Here is a 17,443-nt window from a genome sequence, read left to right as displayed (position 1 = left end):
CTCCTTCTGTTCAGGCCACAGTGACACTTTGATTGGTACCACAGGTACAATAGAAGGTATTTCTTTTTAAGGACACTCTTCTCTTTAGCAGGAACCACAATGGAAACATGTCTTGGATTACATTGTGTTGTCCTTCAACCCTGTCGCCTACAAAATGACATTTCCATACCAACTACGCTGCATTCTTAATTACGTTTCGAGGGCAACACGTTTCCTCCCAGATTACGGACGCAGTTTTTAACACATGATTAACTTTGTAAATTTCAACAAAACTAAAACGCAACTACCGGTAAACTACTTGGCTAGGTTTAGTAAAAACATCAGGAATTGCCGTAAGATAAGAACGTTTGTCATGTTATTTAACTTAAGGACGTAAATTAAACTAAATCAACGTTGATGTTTAGTTTCACACAAACAGAGGTTTCCTGGGTTAAAGTCATGCGTTGACCACAAACTCCTCCCTATGTGGACGTCTGCAGATAACCAACGTGTTTATGATACGTCAAAGACAAACTACGCTTGAAAACACGCCTTCCTGGAAACGTAATTAACGATGCAATTTTGTTGTATGGGACGACATATTTAAGAGACCAGGCTGTGTCATTTACATATTTTTTTTCGATGTGTTTTCGATGTATGATTTACCTCCAATCTCATTATGTCAAATAAACTAAGCACTTCTTAACAGTCATTTGTTGGATTTGAGGCTTCATAGATAAGATAGTGAATGACAAAAAACATATGTATCCGTACCGCATCTGAGCATAATGAACCTTTCACATACATAGAAGCTGTCTCCTCCAATCCAAGCCCCACACTGTTGAGTCTGTCTCAAGGTTAGCTCCTCCACTACTGAGCCACAAGCAAACCACATGAGACAATCCTGACCTTGGGTAGTGGGCCCCTCACGACGACAGGTAAAGCTGGCCTGTGAATGGCTCGATATAGCGAGGAAGTCTTGAAGCATTCAGTGTGAATCATCACCTCAGACACTGAGATCTCTTTATCCCCATTCATCTCCCCAGCTGGTCAGGCGCCGTGATCACGGCCTGAAGAATGATAATTAACACCAACCAGACACTGGTACTATGCGAAGTCCACGCTCTTCCTCGTTGGTATTTTAATTAATAATGCAGCCGATAAGCTAATTATGCAAGTTACAGGGGCATTGCGAGGCGGATAGGAAAAATAATTGCTTTCCTTGAGGAAAACCTCATCAGTGGTCGGACAAAGCACAGAGGATTAAAACATAATAAGACTTTCTTTTGTTTTTCCTCCTCAGATTGTTATTAAACTGAGCTTGGTTGGCTGTTATATATGGGGCTGAAGAACTCCCCATGCGATCCATGTTCTAATGGAATCCATGTTGAATAAATAAAAAGAAAAGAAATCCCCTGTGATCAGTGGTAGAAAGTTTTGACAGTCATGAAAATCCTCTTTTGGACTGCCCCAGATGTGAGCATGTATCATTGCTGTACGACTGTGAGAAGGCCACCCTGACAGCAGTGTGACTACAGGCCCAGTCATGTACTGGAGTTTATTAATGGGCATATGTTTGGACACACACTGAGATGTGGGCGTCAGTGATACAGGATGCAGAGGAGGAAAAAAAGGGGCTGGGCCAGAGGGGCTGGAGGGGGTAGAGCCTCCCTCTGTCACCACTCCTCCTCTTTTCATCCCCCTCTCCTTTCCTCCTCTCTACTGTCTCTCTCCCCCCACCCTTCTGCCTCTCCCCAGCTATCAGTGGATTTACGCCAACAGGTCTGACAAAAGCCCAGGCTCTCCAGGAAAACGAGATGGCTTAAAGCTCATAAATTCTATGCTGTACAACATGCAAATGTGCCCTCTGCTGATAACAGAGCTTTTAATCCTGCTGCTCTCCTGCTAAGTACACCGTTGCCCCTATCTTTACTCTCTCAATGTCGCTCTACCTCCCTCTCTCCTTCTCCGATTCTTTTTTCTCCTTCTTTTATTTGTTTTTTGTGTCAATTGTGTGACTCTTTATGGCGTCGATCCTCTTTTATATCCCATCTCTCCTTATCTATTCTATTCCACTTTCTACTTTATTTCGTAAAAATCCCCTTCCCTTTTCCCTCTTAACTCCCCCCCCCCCCCCCCCCCCCAAACCAGCCCTACCCTGACATCCTCTCGCTCTCCCTTTCCTCCTCGCAGGCCCATGTGCTTTGTGAAGCAGCTGGAGGTGCCTCAGTACAGCAGCTACAGGCCCAACATGGGGCCCGCCACGCCTCGCGCCAACCTGGCCAAGGAGCTGGAGAAATACTCCAAGGTGTCCTTCGATTATGCAAGCTTCGACGCTCAGGTGTTCGGGAAGCGCATGCTTGCTCCGAAGATGCCCACCAGCGAAACGTCACCCAAAGCCTTCAAAAGTAAGAGATTTGTCTTTTCTATCTATCTAATATTATCAGTTTTAATTACTTTACCACACCAAGCGAATAATGTGCAGTATAGCTTTTTTTGACTATTTGTCTGTTATATCCTACTTATATGTTCACCTGATCTAAAGTTTACTTCTCGTCCTCCTACAGCTAAGCCCTCATTCCCCAAGTCCCCGTCACCGAGCCTCAGTCTCCATGGTTACGGGAAGAGCTCCTCCTTGGCCTACGACTACTCCCATGATGCCGAGGCCGCTCACATGGCTGCCACTGCCATCCTGAACCTGTCTACGCGCTGCTGGGAGAAACCTGAGAACCTCAGCACCAAACCACAAAATAAGGTAAACAGATGACCATCATCCATAAATGTCCATGTTTGTTTCATGTTAATTAACACTTATTAAGAACTATGATTAAAGACAACACTCTGGGAAATATGTCATTCATCGGCAAGTTTGTCGGAGATCAAAAATAACTGTTGATCGCTGATTTCATAGTTATAAAGTCTTACCATCTTCTCTTCTCTGGCAGTGGGTGTGCCTCTCCTCTTCCTCTCCCATCCTCCTCCTCTCCTCTCTCCTCCTCATCTCTCATCTCTCCTCTCCTCTTTCCTCCTCATCGCTCCCCTCCTCTCCCTCCCCTCCTCTCCCTCTCCCCATCCTCTCCCCTCTCCTGTCTTTTGCTCATTTATTCTCTCCCCATCAACTCTGCATGAATATATCATCAGGAGGCATTGGCTTACAGGATGGTGTTGAGATGCAGTTGCATCACCTCTCCCGTCCTCTTGCATCCTTGCATCCTTTCATCCCTCCATCCCACACACTTTTCATGTTGTTATTGAATTTGGCTGACTGCCAGTTCCCTGGATTACTTTGCCACCAGGTAGCCTTTTTTCATTATCTGCCGGACGGATCTTCCACTCTCTTTCTCTACCCCCGCCACTCTCTTTCATTTTCTTTTCACATCCTTTTTTACTCTCTTTTATCTCCCTCTCTTCCTCTCTGCCTCTCTGTGTTTCTCTCTCTGTTCTCCATCTGTACCACTCTATCTCTCACTCTTCCTCTCCCCTCTCTGTGCACAGGAGGTGTAATTGGAGCACCACTTCCCCCATATTGTGATTTTTAAAAGCCTTTTTGCCTCACAGAGGAGAGAAAGTGACTGCTTCTTAATTTTTTGCTTTCCTGACATGGTGGTAGAGAGATAAAAAGTGAAGATTAATGTATCTGGCAGCACAACATAGCAAGGTGTTGTTCAGCAAGGCACTGATCCAGAAGCAGGCCTTAACTGCGCAGTATCACAGCGCCGATCAACCAGGGACTGATCTGGAATCAGAGTCAGAGCCAGTTGAAATCCAATATTGAAACATTGGAACACTGAGCTTATCAACCAGGGACATTTCTGGGAACTGTTCCCATTTTCTCTCTCCTCCTAACCCTTTGATTTTGCTGGCCCTTGACCAGCTCCTATGAGCGCCATTTTAGATGAATACTGAAAACACGGCTCATCTCACCACTCTGCTTCTGTTCACCTGCCAGCACTATAATAGAGCACGGAGAGAGCAGCAGTGGTGTTGGTGCTGTTGGCAAAGTATTTCCAGAGTGCATCAGATATTATTACTAGCATGCTTAAGCGATGAATGTGGTGTTCTGAACTTCAACATGTAGCGCTATGAAAACTGCTGTGTGGCTGGATAAATACTTGTTTGCTACAAGCTTGAGGGCGGAAACAGGAAAAAATCAATCATTTCACCAAATGAAAATTTAGTTCAGTCTGAATCTCCTCAATGCAATTGTGGATTATATGATGTTGTGATTCAGGAAAATGTAGGTATGTTAATGTATGTGTCGCGCTGTAACCGAATCTGCTCAAGAGGGTAATTAAATTAATCACAATCATCAACACGCAGGACTACTTCTCACACTGAAGTGCACCAGAGGAGACTGCATTAGTCATTTACATTTCTGAAGACGTAATTAGTGTATTCGCTATGTTACTCTTCCTTTTCTCACAGACACCAACTATGTACGAAGTCCCAAAGTTTCCAGTGTTAAATACAAGAAAGTAAATAGAATGTACAGACGCAATGGGCAGCAACCTTCTCCTAAATGTCTTGTATTTTCTATTATTTTCTGTTAAGAGAAGAAATAAGAGAAGTCAACTCCAGATGCATCAGACACTCTTAACCAAACCAGCTCTCACCGTTCTGAATGATGGAACTCACTTCATCATACATTGAAGGCATGTATTATTAGCATAGTTAACATCCCTTAAACACTATATAAGGGCGGGTGGTGTGCCGTGTGCACATGGCCAACAATTACAACACCAAAAAAGGCTGTAAGAAGAAGAACTTCAGCATTAGTGAAACAGAGGTTCTGTTGAATAGAGTTAGTAAACATGTGACTTTCTGGAGTGTCAGTACTGGTGTTGGAGGAAAATCCACAAGCATCAAAGAACAGAATGTGAGCCTTTCAGAAGATGAACACACCAACATCATCCAAGGGTTTTATAGGCTTCATTATCCAATCATTATCAATACTGATAAACGTATCTAAATTTGATGATATGATATTTTTGCGTTTTTTATCTTAAACTTGTTTCCTTGTGTTAGACAAACAATTAGTTGACTGTGATAACACAATGTTGTTTTGGTGAGAGTGCTCTTGACCACTAAAATGTTCTCTTACTTAAGAGAAGAGCAAAGACAAGAGAGCATTGGTGAATCCCACAAAGCAAATCGATACTAATGTGAGTAATAGTGTGAGTTTTCATATTTTACGAATGTTTCTCTCTCTCTGTTCATGTGGTTATTTATTTCATAGTGTCTTATGTATTGGTTTAATGTTGAACGCTTTGGGACTCCATAACTGAAGAGGTTGCAATACGGCCTCTCTCTTCTTTAGGAATTGGCCATTGAGGTGGATGAGAACGGCACCCTGGACCTGAGTATGAAGAAGCCCATCAAACGAGAGGGCAGCCTGTCCGGCACCAGCCCTGGGGTTAGGTCCCCAGACCCCTCCTCTTCCTCTTCCTCACTCCATCATGGTGGAAGCAGCGGGATGACAACGCCAAACCTACACACCTACAAGCAGGAGGAGTGGGAGGGCCCCCTGGATTACACCAAACCCAACCGCCAAAGGGAGGAGGAAATGGACGAGGTCAGTACAATCAGACTGAGCTAAAGTACAAGCTCCAGACACGCAGCGTCTTCCTGTGATAGCAGTCGCAGAGGAAGTATTGCAACACAAATAACAACAGACAAAATCCCCCGAAGCTTTTTGACTCAGAAACTCGTACTTGTTTACATCACTTTGTCTTTCTCTAATCCCTTTGCCTTTCCTCCTTTTCCTCCTTCTATTATTCATTCATTTTCAGGGAAATCACAGAGTTACAGTACAGTTAAAACATAGCATTGTGTAACAGAGGTGGTGTGTCAGGTGCATTGCACCATCCTGACTTTGGCATATGCTAATTTGTACTCCTTTGAACTTTTTCAAAAGAAATATAAAGGGCTTTGAGTGTAATTGTTTGATAAGGACACTGCATTTGGAAACGTCATTTGTCTACAAAAAATAGAAAAGGGTTCGGAGACTTGTGTGCACATGGTGGTTTGCATAGTTGCTTTGCTTGTGTACAAATGTGTAAAGAAATCCAACACTCAAATGGTCTTCAAACGTTAATACAATCCACACAACAACACATAAGTACAACTTCAATAATAAAAGGGTCACTGAGGAATTACAAGCATCTTTTTGGACTCATTCTTCAGATGGAGCACACGGGCCAGTCGTTTGTGTCGTCTGATGCGGAGGACTGTGACATGATGCAGGACTGTCTGGAGGAGAGGAAGTACCCAGGAGAGGTCACGACTCCGAGCTTCAAGGTCAAATTCCAGCCCAAGGATAGCAAGAAAGAACTTCTCTCGTAAGTCTTACTCTTTTAGGCTGCTGTGCTTTGAGCTCAATGCTAACGTGTGAACTACAACACTGTTACAAGCCCCCTTAAGAACAATGGCTGCAATTTTCTTCTAAAACATATATATATTGAATATCACTATAATACGTACACAAGAAGTATGCTCAAGTAAACACATTAATAGGGTAATTAAATATAACTCAAAATGATTGTTACGGGGATCATTTTCTTCTTACAAACTTGATATCTATGCACAACATTAGCTTATGAATTACAAGTTTTGACGTTGCTCTTACTTTAACTGCACCATAAATGTCACATAACACACACCATCATCACAGATGCTCACAGAATAATTCAAGCCACTGCTACCGCATGCTAATATTGCTAGCTAAAATGTAATTATCGTAACATAAAGTTAGCTGGTCAGATAATAATTTCTACCGTTGGTTAGTTTTGATGTTATTCTGTTAGATGATGGGGTTCATACTTTTTCTCAGATATCTAACATTAGCATTGATGCCCCCTATTCTTACACTTTCACCAGTGGCGGGCCGTCAGGGCCTGCAAGGCCTTCTCTGCTGGCCTAAACAGAATCACAAAGCTATATCTATTTTATAATTTAATAATTTTTCTGAAATACACTACATGTATTATAATTTATAAAAATATTTTCCCATTATCTTATTTTATCATTGCACAGCTCCTGTCTTCCTCAGTTGCTCTGCTTCCAGTGCAGCTTGTTTTAAGTAGAGCTTTTATCCAATCAGATCTCACCTCTGTGTCTCTAGGTAGAACAGAGCAGAGGCCTGCAGACTCTCACCTGCAGCCAGTGCAGGTTAAAGTAAATGGGGACGATATTGTTGATTGTCATAGTGTTCAACCAATCAGATCTTTAGTTTGACATGTTGGGCGTATTCTTTGGCTATCAGAGCCTGCGTGCCGGCCTATAATGACGTCAGCATTACATGCCGCTCAGTGTTCACGTGTAGCTTTCTCGCGAGTTGCAGAGTGTGCTGTGATTGGTCAGTGGGTGAGCACGTGACTATCGTGAAACGAAACTTAACAGCCAGCAGAGGCTGATGGGTAGTGAATCACATCACGTGATGCAGCTCAGCCAATCAAATATGAGCATTCTGACCGAGTGAGTTGCACCATGATAGAGGGTGCTGAGAGGAGGAAAGACATTGCAGAGCAGTACATTCAAAGTTCAATTTGTGAAAGTAAAATCCTATGATAATCTCTTTGGGTTGCGGCTTGTCATTAAGGAATGACAGTGGATCTCACAGCCAGACCAGCTGAGAACATTATATTTTCCTGAATTTAGGCTTTTACATTTTTTAAATGCTTTAGCGTTATTCAAACGACTTGTACCGAACGGTTTAATACGAATACGTACATAGTTACAGCCTTAAAAATTTATAATAGCTGTTGCGCCACAATGTGGTTATATGGTGCATGACAGCAGTGAAGGCCCAGGTATAAAATGCACGGCCCGCCACTGACTTTCACATATTACAAAAAAGGATTTTGTTGCTTTTTGTTCAAACTAATTGATCACCCTCAATATGATTCTCATATTAGCAGTTAACAAAACTTTTCTATGGGTATCATAAAAAAGACAGAGGCTTGTTTTGTACTGTCACAATATTACATCACATGACTTACTCCTCCCACCAGTAAAATGATTTTGACGATATTCAAAGATTAGCAAGGCCTCAACCATGGAAGGAAAGAGCTGAAATACAACATTGGTGCTATCTAGTCGTCAGCAGGGGAATAATCAAAACCACAAACGCCAAGCGACCATCAAAGTCAGTTGAATTCATCCTCTGGGGACCATGAATCTCTCCACACTGTTTCATGACAATCCATCTCGTAGTCCAAAGTGGTAGGCCATCCATTCTCAAAACAGTCCCTCTGTCCTTTCTAACAGCTCTCTCTCTATGTATCTCGCCCTCTCCAGGTGCCCTACACCTGGTTGTGACGGCAGTGGTCACATCACTGGAAACTATGCGTCCCATCGCAGGTATGCACCATTGCTGACTCTGTGGGTGAAGTATGCTGGTGCTCTCTAAATGAAGTCTTCTATGAAATGTGAGCTCTGCTGAGACTCTTCTGCCACCCACTCAGCACGTGAGCCCAAAGCGGGCGCACCACGACTAATTCAAATATTTTATTTGATACCGACATGCCAGAGGCAATAATGTAGCGTGAGCCCGGCAAGCAAAGACGGTCATTGACTTTGATATGCATCAGTAATTTACTTCTTGCCGTCTGTCCTCTTCCTCCTCAATGACCTTGGTATGCCTTGCATTCTTGATTTCTCTTCGCTCCTCTCTCCTTTCAATCCCCTTACACTCGCTTTCCTCATCCCCCTTCTTTTCGTCCTTCTCTCCTCCTGCCTGTCCTTCACTCTTTCTCCTTCCTCTCAGTCTGTCTGGGTGTCCTCTCGCTGATAAGAGCCTTCGGTCCCTCATGGCGGCCCACACCCCTGAACTCAAGTATGTCTGCTCTACACCTCCACTGCCTTTTCACTGCCACTTCAATGCACTGCTACAGACGCCATCCAACGCCACAATGCCTCATTCTGCTGACGTTAACTCATCTTTTGTCCTCTGCTGCTGCTGCTGCATCTGTCATGGCACTTTTTTTTCTGGCTGTGACTATGCTTTCTTTCACTTCAATCAATTCATGTAAATGGGGAATGAATCAGTAATTCTGTAGCATACATAGCACTTTACTAGAGAGTAGGCTTTTCACACCCCACTATACATACAAGAAGTGTTTAAATGGAAAAGAAATGGAAAAGAGTGAATTTAAAACAGACATTGCTCTCAAGAGCGAATAAGAAAATGAGCAAAAATGAATAAGCGGAACATTCCTCTCATCTGCATTATACCATTTCCACTCGCAATCATCTGTGTTGTTTGTTGTTCTGCTAACCTTGAATTAAATGTTAAACCTCACTCTGCCCTCTCCTAGATGCCCCACTCCAGGATGTGACGGCTCAGGTCACATCACAGGAAACTACACCTCCCACAGAAGGTAACAACCAAAATACACAAATGCACACACAAAACGCATACACACACATGGACACACACACAGTCAGCCAGAGAGGCCTAGTGACAGTTCATGGTAGAATTAGACAGGGATCACATGCTCACACATTTCCACACCTATCCATTATCCTATTTCCGGCCATATTGGGCATTTTTGAGTTGATTTGGTTTGTGATTTGGTTGAACAACCTCTGTAAAATTATTCTTCCTTATAATGTGCTCTCCCTTTAACAAGAAATCACTTCACCAGACCTTTTTTCAACCCTATGTTATCAACTCCATACTTTCTGTTTTCAGTATCTCTGGGTGCCCGCGTGCCAAGAAAAGTGGAATTAAAACTCCTACCAAGGACAACCAGGAGGACTCCGAGCTTTTAAAGTTCGTACCGCTCAGAAAGCCATAATGTCTGCTTTTAGCGAGACTGACGGTAAAAGTAAAATGCAATAAAAAAGGAAAAGACAGAGAGAGAGAAAAGTCACTGTGAATCATATGCAGAGGTAGTGACCTGCCCCCAAAATTGAATCAGGCCCTTACTGATGGGAAAACACACTTACTGCAGATACTGACTCTGAATGTAGTTCATGCTAGAGTATCGTAGAGGAGATTGTCAATACATAAGAAATACATCGGCTTCATATTGCATTTGCACACAAAACAGTTAATGTAACAGCATGTTGATTACAGCATGTGCTGAACCTTAATAGCTCTTGCATCAATGATATTATTCAATGTTCAAACCCAGATGTAAGAAAACGAATTTGGCCCAGTAGAGAAAGTATATAACGTAAACCTTTATTGCAATATTCTCAACTTTCTCTACAGTTTATATGATTGGATTCTTCTTATCTAACCTTTGTGCCTTCTCACTCTCTTTCTTTTTTTCTTTCCTTGCTTAATCACTTCTTCTCCCTCTCCTCCTTTTTGTTTTGTTTTCTTGTTTCCCTCCTGTCCTCTGCTCCCTGCAGATGCCCGGTGCCTGGCTGCGACAGTTTAGGTCACATCAGTGGGAAGTACGCCACGCACCGTAGCGCCTACGGCTGTCCGCTGGCGGCCCGCAGACAGAAGGAGGGTCTACTGAATGGCACCCCCTTCAACTGGAAGGCCTTCAAGACAGAGGGGCCTACTTGTCCATCCCCAGGTTGTGACGGCTCCGGACACGCTAACGGAAGCTTCCTCACACACCGCAGGTAAGCTTTTAACCAACTATAATGCCTGCTTTTTGGTGTCCACATGAGAAGGTAGTACAGTGAGTTCAGACCGGGTTTGATGCTAATAGTTTTAAAGAGAATATTTAAAGTTGTTGTTGCCAAGAGTAAGATGAGAATATGGATACCTCTCTCAAGTCTTTAAGTATGGCTTCGCCTACAGGCTTGCAGCACAGAAAACCGCTGAGTATAGCTCAAGCACCTTGAAAGCTCACTAAGTTTCTCGTTGTGATGAAACTCCAGGAAGTCAATACAGTCCCAAGAACATCTTACTCACTGAGCTGAGGTTTCGTTCAGTATTGTTAACCGCCTGCTGTTTCTAACTACAACATTAATCAGAATCAGAACTGTTTATTGCCATGGTATGTTGAACATACAAGGAATTTGACATGATGGGTGGTGCATAATATTTAACAATCAACACAAAGTAGAAACACATTAAAATGTACAGAAAGATATAAAATAAAGTAAAATATAAAATAAAGTAAAATATAAAATAAAGTAAAATATAAAATAAAGTAAAATATAAAATAAAGTGAAATATTAAATAAAGTGAAATATTAAATAAAGTGCACAAACGAACAGATAACAGGACTATAAACAAGTGAGATGTAAGTGTAGTATCTACGAACATAAGTGCACTAAGTATTTTTCCCAAAATATTGAACTATTTCTTTAAGTCACTAAAAAACAACGTTCTTACAGCTTCCTGTTTCCTTTATTTGACACATTCCTGATTGAATGCTGGGTTTGAACATATATTTCTCTTACTTACAACCTGATGGCTTCCCCTTTTACCACAAGGGACAAATGAAGCGTATTATTCAGACCATTAGGGGAAAAGCAAGAAATATATTGAAGGACATTATGTGTAATCTCAGTCCACAGCTCCTCTACTAACATTAAGGGGTCTCTGCCTCTCTTTGCTGCTACCAACACAACCACCACACTTTAAGAATGGGTGATGATGTCCCTGTCATGCAAATTAGGGTATGATGTCATCTGATGACTTATCAACCTTTGGAGCTAGTGCTAGCTACTTTTATTGGAGAAGAGTTGGTAACACTGCATTTTGTTTTCCACAGTTATGTCAGTCGTTCCACCGCCCATCATTTCCTCTACTGAGGATAATGACTGCAAATAACTTACATGAATACTCTTTTGGAACGGGGAATAGCTACCTATTCTCCTCCTGTTTTGGTAGTGCCGTAAATGGATCATTGGTTTCCTGGTACCTGGTGGCAGACAGAGCTGCTCAGTGGAAGCGAGGCTTATGGGGAACCAATTTAAAGTCATTATTCAATAACCATTACATTACTTCATAATGAAAAGTTAAAGCAAAAACAACATGTTTCATTTCATCATGACATTATCGACACATGGACGGTCCACTGGGAGCTACAGTGTCATATCTGTTTAGATGTGATGTGAGATGTGATAGCTCAAGCCACAGTGATTCACAGTGACCCCCCCCCCCCCTCCTGTGTCACTTGTCTCCAGCCTCTCAGGATGCCCCAGAGCCTTGTTCGCTAAGAAGAAGGCTAAGTTCCCCACAGAGGACTACCTGAGCACCAAGTTCAGAGCCAGTGATGGTAAGTTGTGGTGAAAAAAGGAATCTATGAACGATTTGTATGCGGGTCTTTGTATATCTGCGTGTGTAAAAGCAATCCCCCTTGTTTTCTGGAGCTCTTGACTTAACAGTGAATGCAGGTGTTTTGACAAAAACTAAAAAATGATGTCAATAGTAAAAGTAGAAATGTGTCTTACATGTGACCAGTCCATACTGGAACAAACCTGTTCCAGTATGTTCATCCAGCTGTGGAGTCTAGTCCAGGCTCACGGAGGGTTAGGAAACTCACAATATCATTTAAATAAAGTGATACACTCTTTATCTCAAAATGATGGAAGCCCATTTCCACCACTGTGATGAACAAATAAAGATCCTGTAATTCATTATAATGACAAACTTTCTCAAAATTATGACTTTTTACGAGGTTTCTCATTGACTTACAGGATCTTTATTTTTTCATTACAGTGTTGGGTTTCAAGAGCAAAGATGGCTCAAAAAAGTAAAATGCAGAGGGCAGCAGAAAGCTATGCAGACCAGCCTCTATTCTGCTCTATTCTAATGTATCTGGCTTCTCTTTTAGTTTTGGACAACGATGAGGACATCAAGCAGCTCAACAAAGAGATCAACGACCTCAATGAATCTAACAATGAAATGGAAGCTGACATGGTCAACCTGCAGACTCAGGTGTGTGTTTCTTTTTTCAATTGAACCTGTAAATCACTGAACATGGGATGAGTTGTTACTGGACAGAAGTGCTCATGTGTTTAGCACAATTTAGAGTCATATTTGAGACTTAAAGGGATAGTTTGGATGTTTAGAAGTGTGGTTGTATGATTGTGATGGATATCTATATCAGAGACATGGTACATTATATTTAGAATATTGGTATTGCTTTACCTTGCTGTCAGACCGCCCTTTCTGATTGGGAACTGAAGCTCTCTTTAAAGCCACATGACTCATTGACAAAAACAGTCATTTTACTTTACATAACACAGGAGTTGCTGGTCTACCACTGTGTGACTTTGGTGAATCTTAACTAACCCATTAAAACACCAAAGTCACACAGAGAAAGAAACTAACTGATCATGGCAGCGGTAGACCAGCAACTCTTGCGTTATGCGAGGTCAAATAACTGTTTTTGAAAAGGAGTCTGGTGTCTGGTGGCTTTGAAGAGAGCATAGACACAACAGCTTCAGTTCCCCATCAGAAAGGCTGTCTGACAGTCAGGTATAGCAGTGGAAATATTCTATAAGTACACTTAAAGTGATACAGATTATCTTAGGTGTCTAAAATACATTTAGCTGCTGCCCCCGTTTACAGCAGTACATTGTTTCCATGCTGGTTCTCATGTCTGTTTAAAACTCCATCTACTGTTGTAATACACTGACTGTGGAAAAGAATCTCATACAACCACACTTCAAAACATCACAACTATCCCTTTAAACTACTTCATTCTCTTGAGTCTGTTAACCTTAACATTGGTTTTGTTCCTGAAAGATCACAGATGTAAAAGTTATTCAGTCCAGTGATGAAGCCTTTGAAAGAAGAAATAACAACATATCTCTCACTGATGAAAAGCTAAATTCATAAGCAATAGAACGCAGCCTTGCTTGATTTCATAAACTCAAGGTTTTTGGTGCTACAACCTTACTTGATCTGCTATGAACAGTAGCTTATGTTGGCAAACGTATGTTAACATTATTTTGTCATTTGTGCTACCGTTAAACTGAAACTTTAGCATTGACCATTATCTTGTAATCATCACTTATGGCAAGAGTGGCTGTTATTTGGCATGTTTACATGCTTTAATGTTCAAAAAACACATCATTTGTCTTAATTGGCCTGTTTTCAGCCTCTGTCTGAAACACTCCGTTTCCCAAAAAAGCCCAGTCTGCTCTGGTTGGCTTGTGAGAAAACTATGAGGCACCTTTACAAAGGTAGTTCTTAAGTCGTGGGCAGAAAATTCTAATGAGCCTCCATGTGACAGAAGAAGGGGAACCCCATCTGAATGGCTGGTTGAATCACATGTTTTCTGATCCAGACAGCCCAAAAATCTGACAGGTTTGTCTTATTTTACAGTTTGAGGCTCTAGACACTCCAGATGTATGTGCATAAGCACTGAAACAATGACTTTTCAGGATATGTCCCCTTTAAAAGACAAGGCAGCTGACATATTCAAATGTATAATTTGCAGAATCAGCTGTGACTGCATCCTCAATAGGATTTTAAATGATCATATCCTGGTCTGCCCAGAATATTTAAATCTGTAAAAGCGGCTCACAGATATATCGTTTCATTTTTAAAACATTGATTTCCTTATATGGCTGGGACTACTTCCAGCGGCGGATTAATCCACATTTGATACTCCAGTGAGTATTTCAAGCTACAAGACAGTGTATTGAGTCAAAATGAACCAGAGTGGGACATGAGAGTCAGTGCAACAATGGAGCTCTATGGCACAAAGGAAGAATATATATCAGGCCTTGATGCACACACAAATGATCAGTTATTGTTGGTTTGGGGCTTACTCTTTAAATGTCGTCAGATACTACTTATCTAGTTAATAGACAACCGTATTCCTGAAGTGGTACCAATGTAGAACTCCTGCTGCTGTGTGTTGCAGATCTCCTCCATGGAGATGAACCTGAAGAGCATTGAGCACGAGAACAAGATGATTGAGGAGCAGAACGAGGCTCTGTTCATGGAGCTGTCCGGCCTCAGCCGCGCCCTGATCCGCAGCCTGGCTAATATCAGCCTGCCACACATGGTGAGTTGTTGTCCGCACACACACTGGGCTGGACCCCTCACACACTCCTCTTCGATTGATTGAATGTATAAGTTTGGAGTTGAACCTCGTGCGGTGACCGGCACACAGCCGTTGGTTTCCCTGCTCTTCTCAGTTGCAATTGGTTGTTGTTTGTACCACAGCAGGACCCAATCACCGAGCAGAACTTCGACAGCTATGTGAGCACCCTGACCCACATGTACACCAACAAGGACTGCTTCCAGAGCCCCGAGAACAAAGCTCTGCTGGAGAGCATCAACAAAGCTGTGAAAGGCATCAAAGTCTGAGGCTCGACACGCTCACACAGAATGCAGACTGTCCTGAAGCGCCGGAGCGTGACGGAGGGGAGGTGGAGGGACGGGGAGCTGAAGGAGAGATGTTGAAATACTCTACGATATATTGAAATATGATTCAAAAACAAAAAGGGAATTCAGGTTATTTAAATAAACGGCAACTTCAAAAAAATAAATCAACCCAGGGAGCACTCTGTTAGAGGAAAAGTGACGCGGACCAAAATCCACACCATGCTGCTGCTGGGATTAGGAGGAGGAACCGGATCCTTCAGTCAGACCGGATGGAAGAGAATAATACTGCTACTAGAAACTGTATGTGGGGGGTTTAATATGCTGTATGTTTACCTGTTGTCTCTTTTGTGTCCTTAACTGTTTTTGGATGAGCGGTTGATCAGTTTTTCACGCTTCACATCAACTGGAACACGGAGGATAGTGAACACAGGATTGTTTAAAGGAGCTCAGAGACATGAAGAGGACAAAGATGAGTTGGACGTGCTGCCCTATAGCATACACTGTGGCCAGTGTGTTGTGTGTGTGTGTGTGTCTGTGTGCATGCTCACCAACTCCAGGAGCTCTTTGATTCATGACCACACACACCCCGGCAATATGAAGCATGCACTACACTGGATTTGTGTTTGCTTTGTGGTATTACTGCGGCAAAGCTGTCAACAGTGCAATGTTGACTCGGTTTAGTATGGGCGAGGGGTAAAGTCTTAAGACAGACCCAGGAACAGTGCAGGTTGTTTATTTTCATGGGACAACTGACATGATGATTTTAAAAAGCAGAAGATAAATAGTTTGTTCCTTTTTTTAAATTTTTTACCGTGAAATGATAGAAATAGTGTGCACACGGCTCAAATTCAGTTAGTCATATCAATAGTATTTATCAACATAGGAATTGCACTTCATTTTAATGAATAGTTTTGTGGTACGATAATTAATGTTATATATGAATTATTTAAACTTGTGAACTCTTAAATTGTAACTTATTGCCATTTATGTTATTGACGTTTATTTATTTTAAGCAATTTATTTATTAACTTTGTTTTGTAACACACACACAGCATCCTTACTGATTATCATGGTCAAAGCAAGTTGCAGATGTCTGACGTCAATATTTTAAGAATCTATATAGAAAACTGACGAGGCATATTTTGTTTGGAGTACTTTCTAAAAGCCTTTTTAAGTGCAGATGTTTTATAACTGACGGTCTTTTGATAATTTTACACAAAATCGGTTATCTTTTGGTGTTCTTGTTTTTCTCCGTTTCGTTTGTGTTCTTTCTGTTACTGCTACATTCAGAAACCCACTGCTGAGGCGGAAATGAAAGTATGTATTTATTATTTATTGAATATGAAAGAAATTGACTGATATGGCTGTATATTTATTTTGTTATTTATTTGCGTGATGTGAAGGTTGAGTCCAATTAGTCTTAAAGGTCCACTGCTAATATTTAAATAAAGAAAACGGCATCAATACAAACACTGTTTGATTACTTAGGCTTATATACTGAGACAAACCAGCAGCTGATTGTAAAGACAAAAAGAGCCCCAACATCTGTGTGTTTGCTTTTGTCAGGTAAAAGAAAACCAGGAAAAGTTACTTTAAAAAACAAAATGTTACCTCTCCGAAGCGCTTTGTAGCGGCCAGCACTGGCTCACCCCAAACCTCTGTAATGTACAAGAGATGCTTAAGTTCTGCTTTGGATTCTTATGTCTTATGTGTTGTTTTCATCAGCACAATGGTACATACATAGAGCTGTATTCCAGCTGTGGTTCAGGCTGGATGAATGGTTCTAAAACACACGCACACACACACAGAGCAACACATCCAGCCATGGAGGATACTGTAGGATGGCCTCCTTTGACAAACTTCTATCAGATAAACATACACACCCTTGTAGCCTTACTCTAGATTTTAATTTTTAGATGCACAAAGTGCCACTAAAAAAAAAAAAAAGAAGAAAAAAACTTTCTTTCCTGATTCTTTGCATTTCTGCAACGTATCAATGTCTGGTCCCGGGAAGACCACGGCATCAAGAGAGCGGTGATTGTTTCAGATGCCTTTATTTCTCTGCCAAGATGGCCATTAGTACACTCGATATACATTCTGTATAAATAGATTTTAAAGATGCTATATATATGAATATAAACATACATATATTTTTCCAGTGTAATTGTTGACTTGCTCTTCTTCTTCTCTTGTATTACCTTAACA

At 41.7% G+C, this 17,443-nt stretch overlaps 1 protein-coding gene across 1 annotated transcript in view; it reads left to right on the top strand.

The window, feature by feature from the left end:
- Nucleotides 1–15,220, top strand: part of LOC306780768 (myelin transcription factor 1-like) — a gene marked incomplete at both ends in the record, with an annotated part of 120,942 nt that extends 105,722 nt beyond the window's left edge. The window contains 13 exons of the mRNA XM_079273248.1: nucleotides 2,173–2,387; nucleotides 2,547–2,734; nucleotides 5,297–5,551; nucleotides 6,163–6,317; nucleotides 8,275–8,337; nucleotides 8,744–8,812; nucleotides 9,294–9,356; nucleotides 9,671–9,751; nucleotides 10,339–10,560; nucleotides 12,079–12,170; nucleotides 12,729–12,832; nucleotides 14,772–14,915; nucleotides 15,077–15,220. Coding sequence (XP_079129374.1) covers nucleotides 2,173–2,387; nucleotides 2,547–2,734; nucleotides 5,297–5,551; nucleotides 6,163–6,317; nucleotides 8,275–8,337; nucleotides 8,744–8,812; nucleotides 9,294–9,356; nucleotides 9,671–9,751; nucleotides 10,339–10,560; nucleotides 12,079–12,170; nucleotides 12,729–12,832; nucleotides 14,772–14,915; nucleotides 15,077–15,220 — 1,795 coding nt within the window. The remainder of the gene's footprint in view (nucleotides 1–2,172; nucleotides 2,388–2,546; nucleotides 2,735–5,296; nucleotides 5,552–6,162; nucleotides 6,318–8,274; nucleotides 8,338–8,743; nucleotides 8,813–9,293; nucleotides 9,357–9,670; nucleotides 9,752–10,338; nucleotides 10,561–12,078; nucleotides 12,171–12,728; nucleotides 12,833–14,771; nucleotides 14,916–15,076) is intronic.
- Between the last annotated feature and the right edge of the window lie 2,223 nt (nucleotides 15,221–17,443).

Source organism: Melanostigma gelatinosum (assembly GCF_949748355.1).
Source record: "Melanostigma gelatinosum genome assembly, chromosome: 8".
In the NCBI taxonomy this organism is placed as follows: Eukaryota; Metazoa; Chordata; class Actinopteri; order Perciformes; family Zoarcidae; genus Melanostigma; species Melanostigma gelatinosum.
This window is presented reverse-complemented; position numbering and strand designations above follow the sequence as displayed.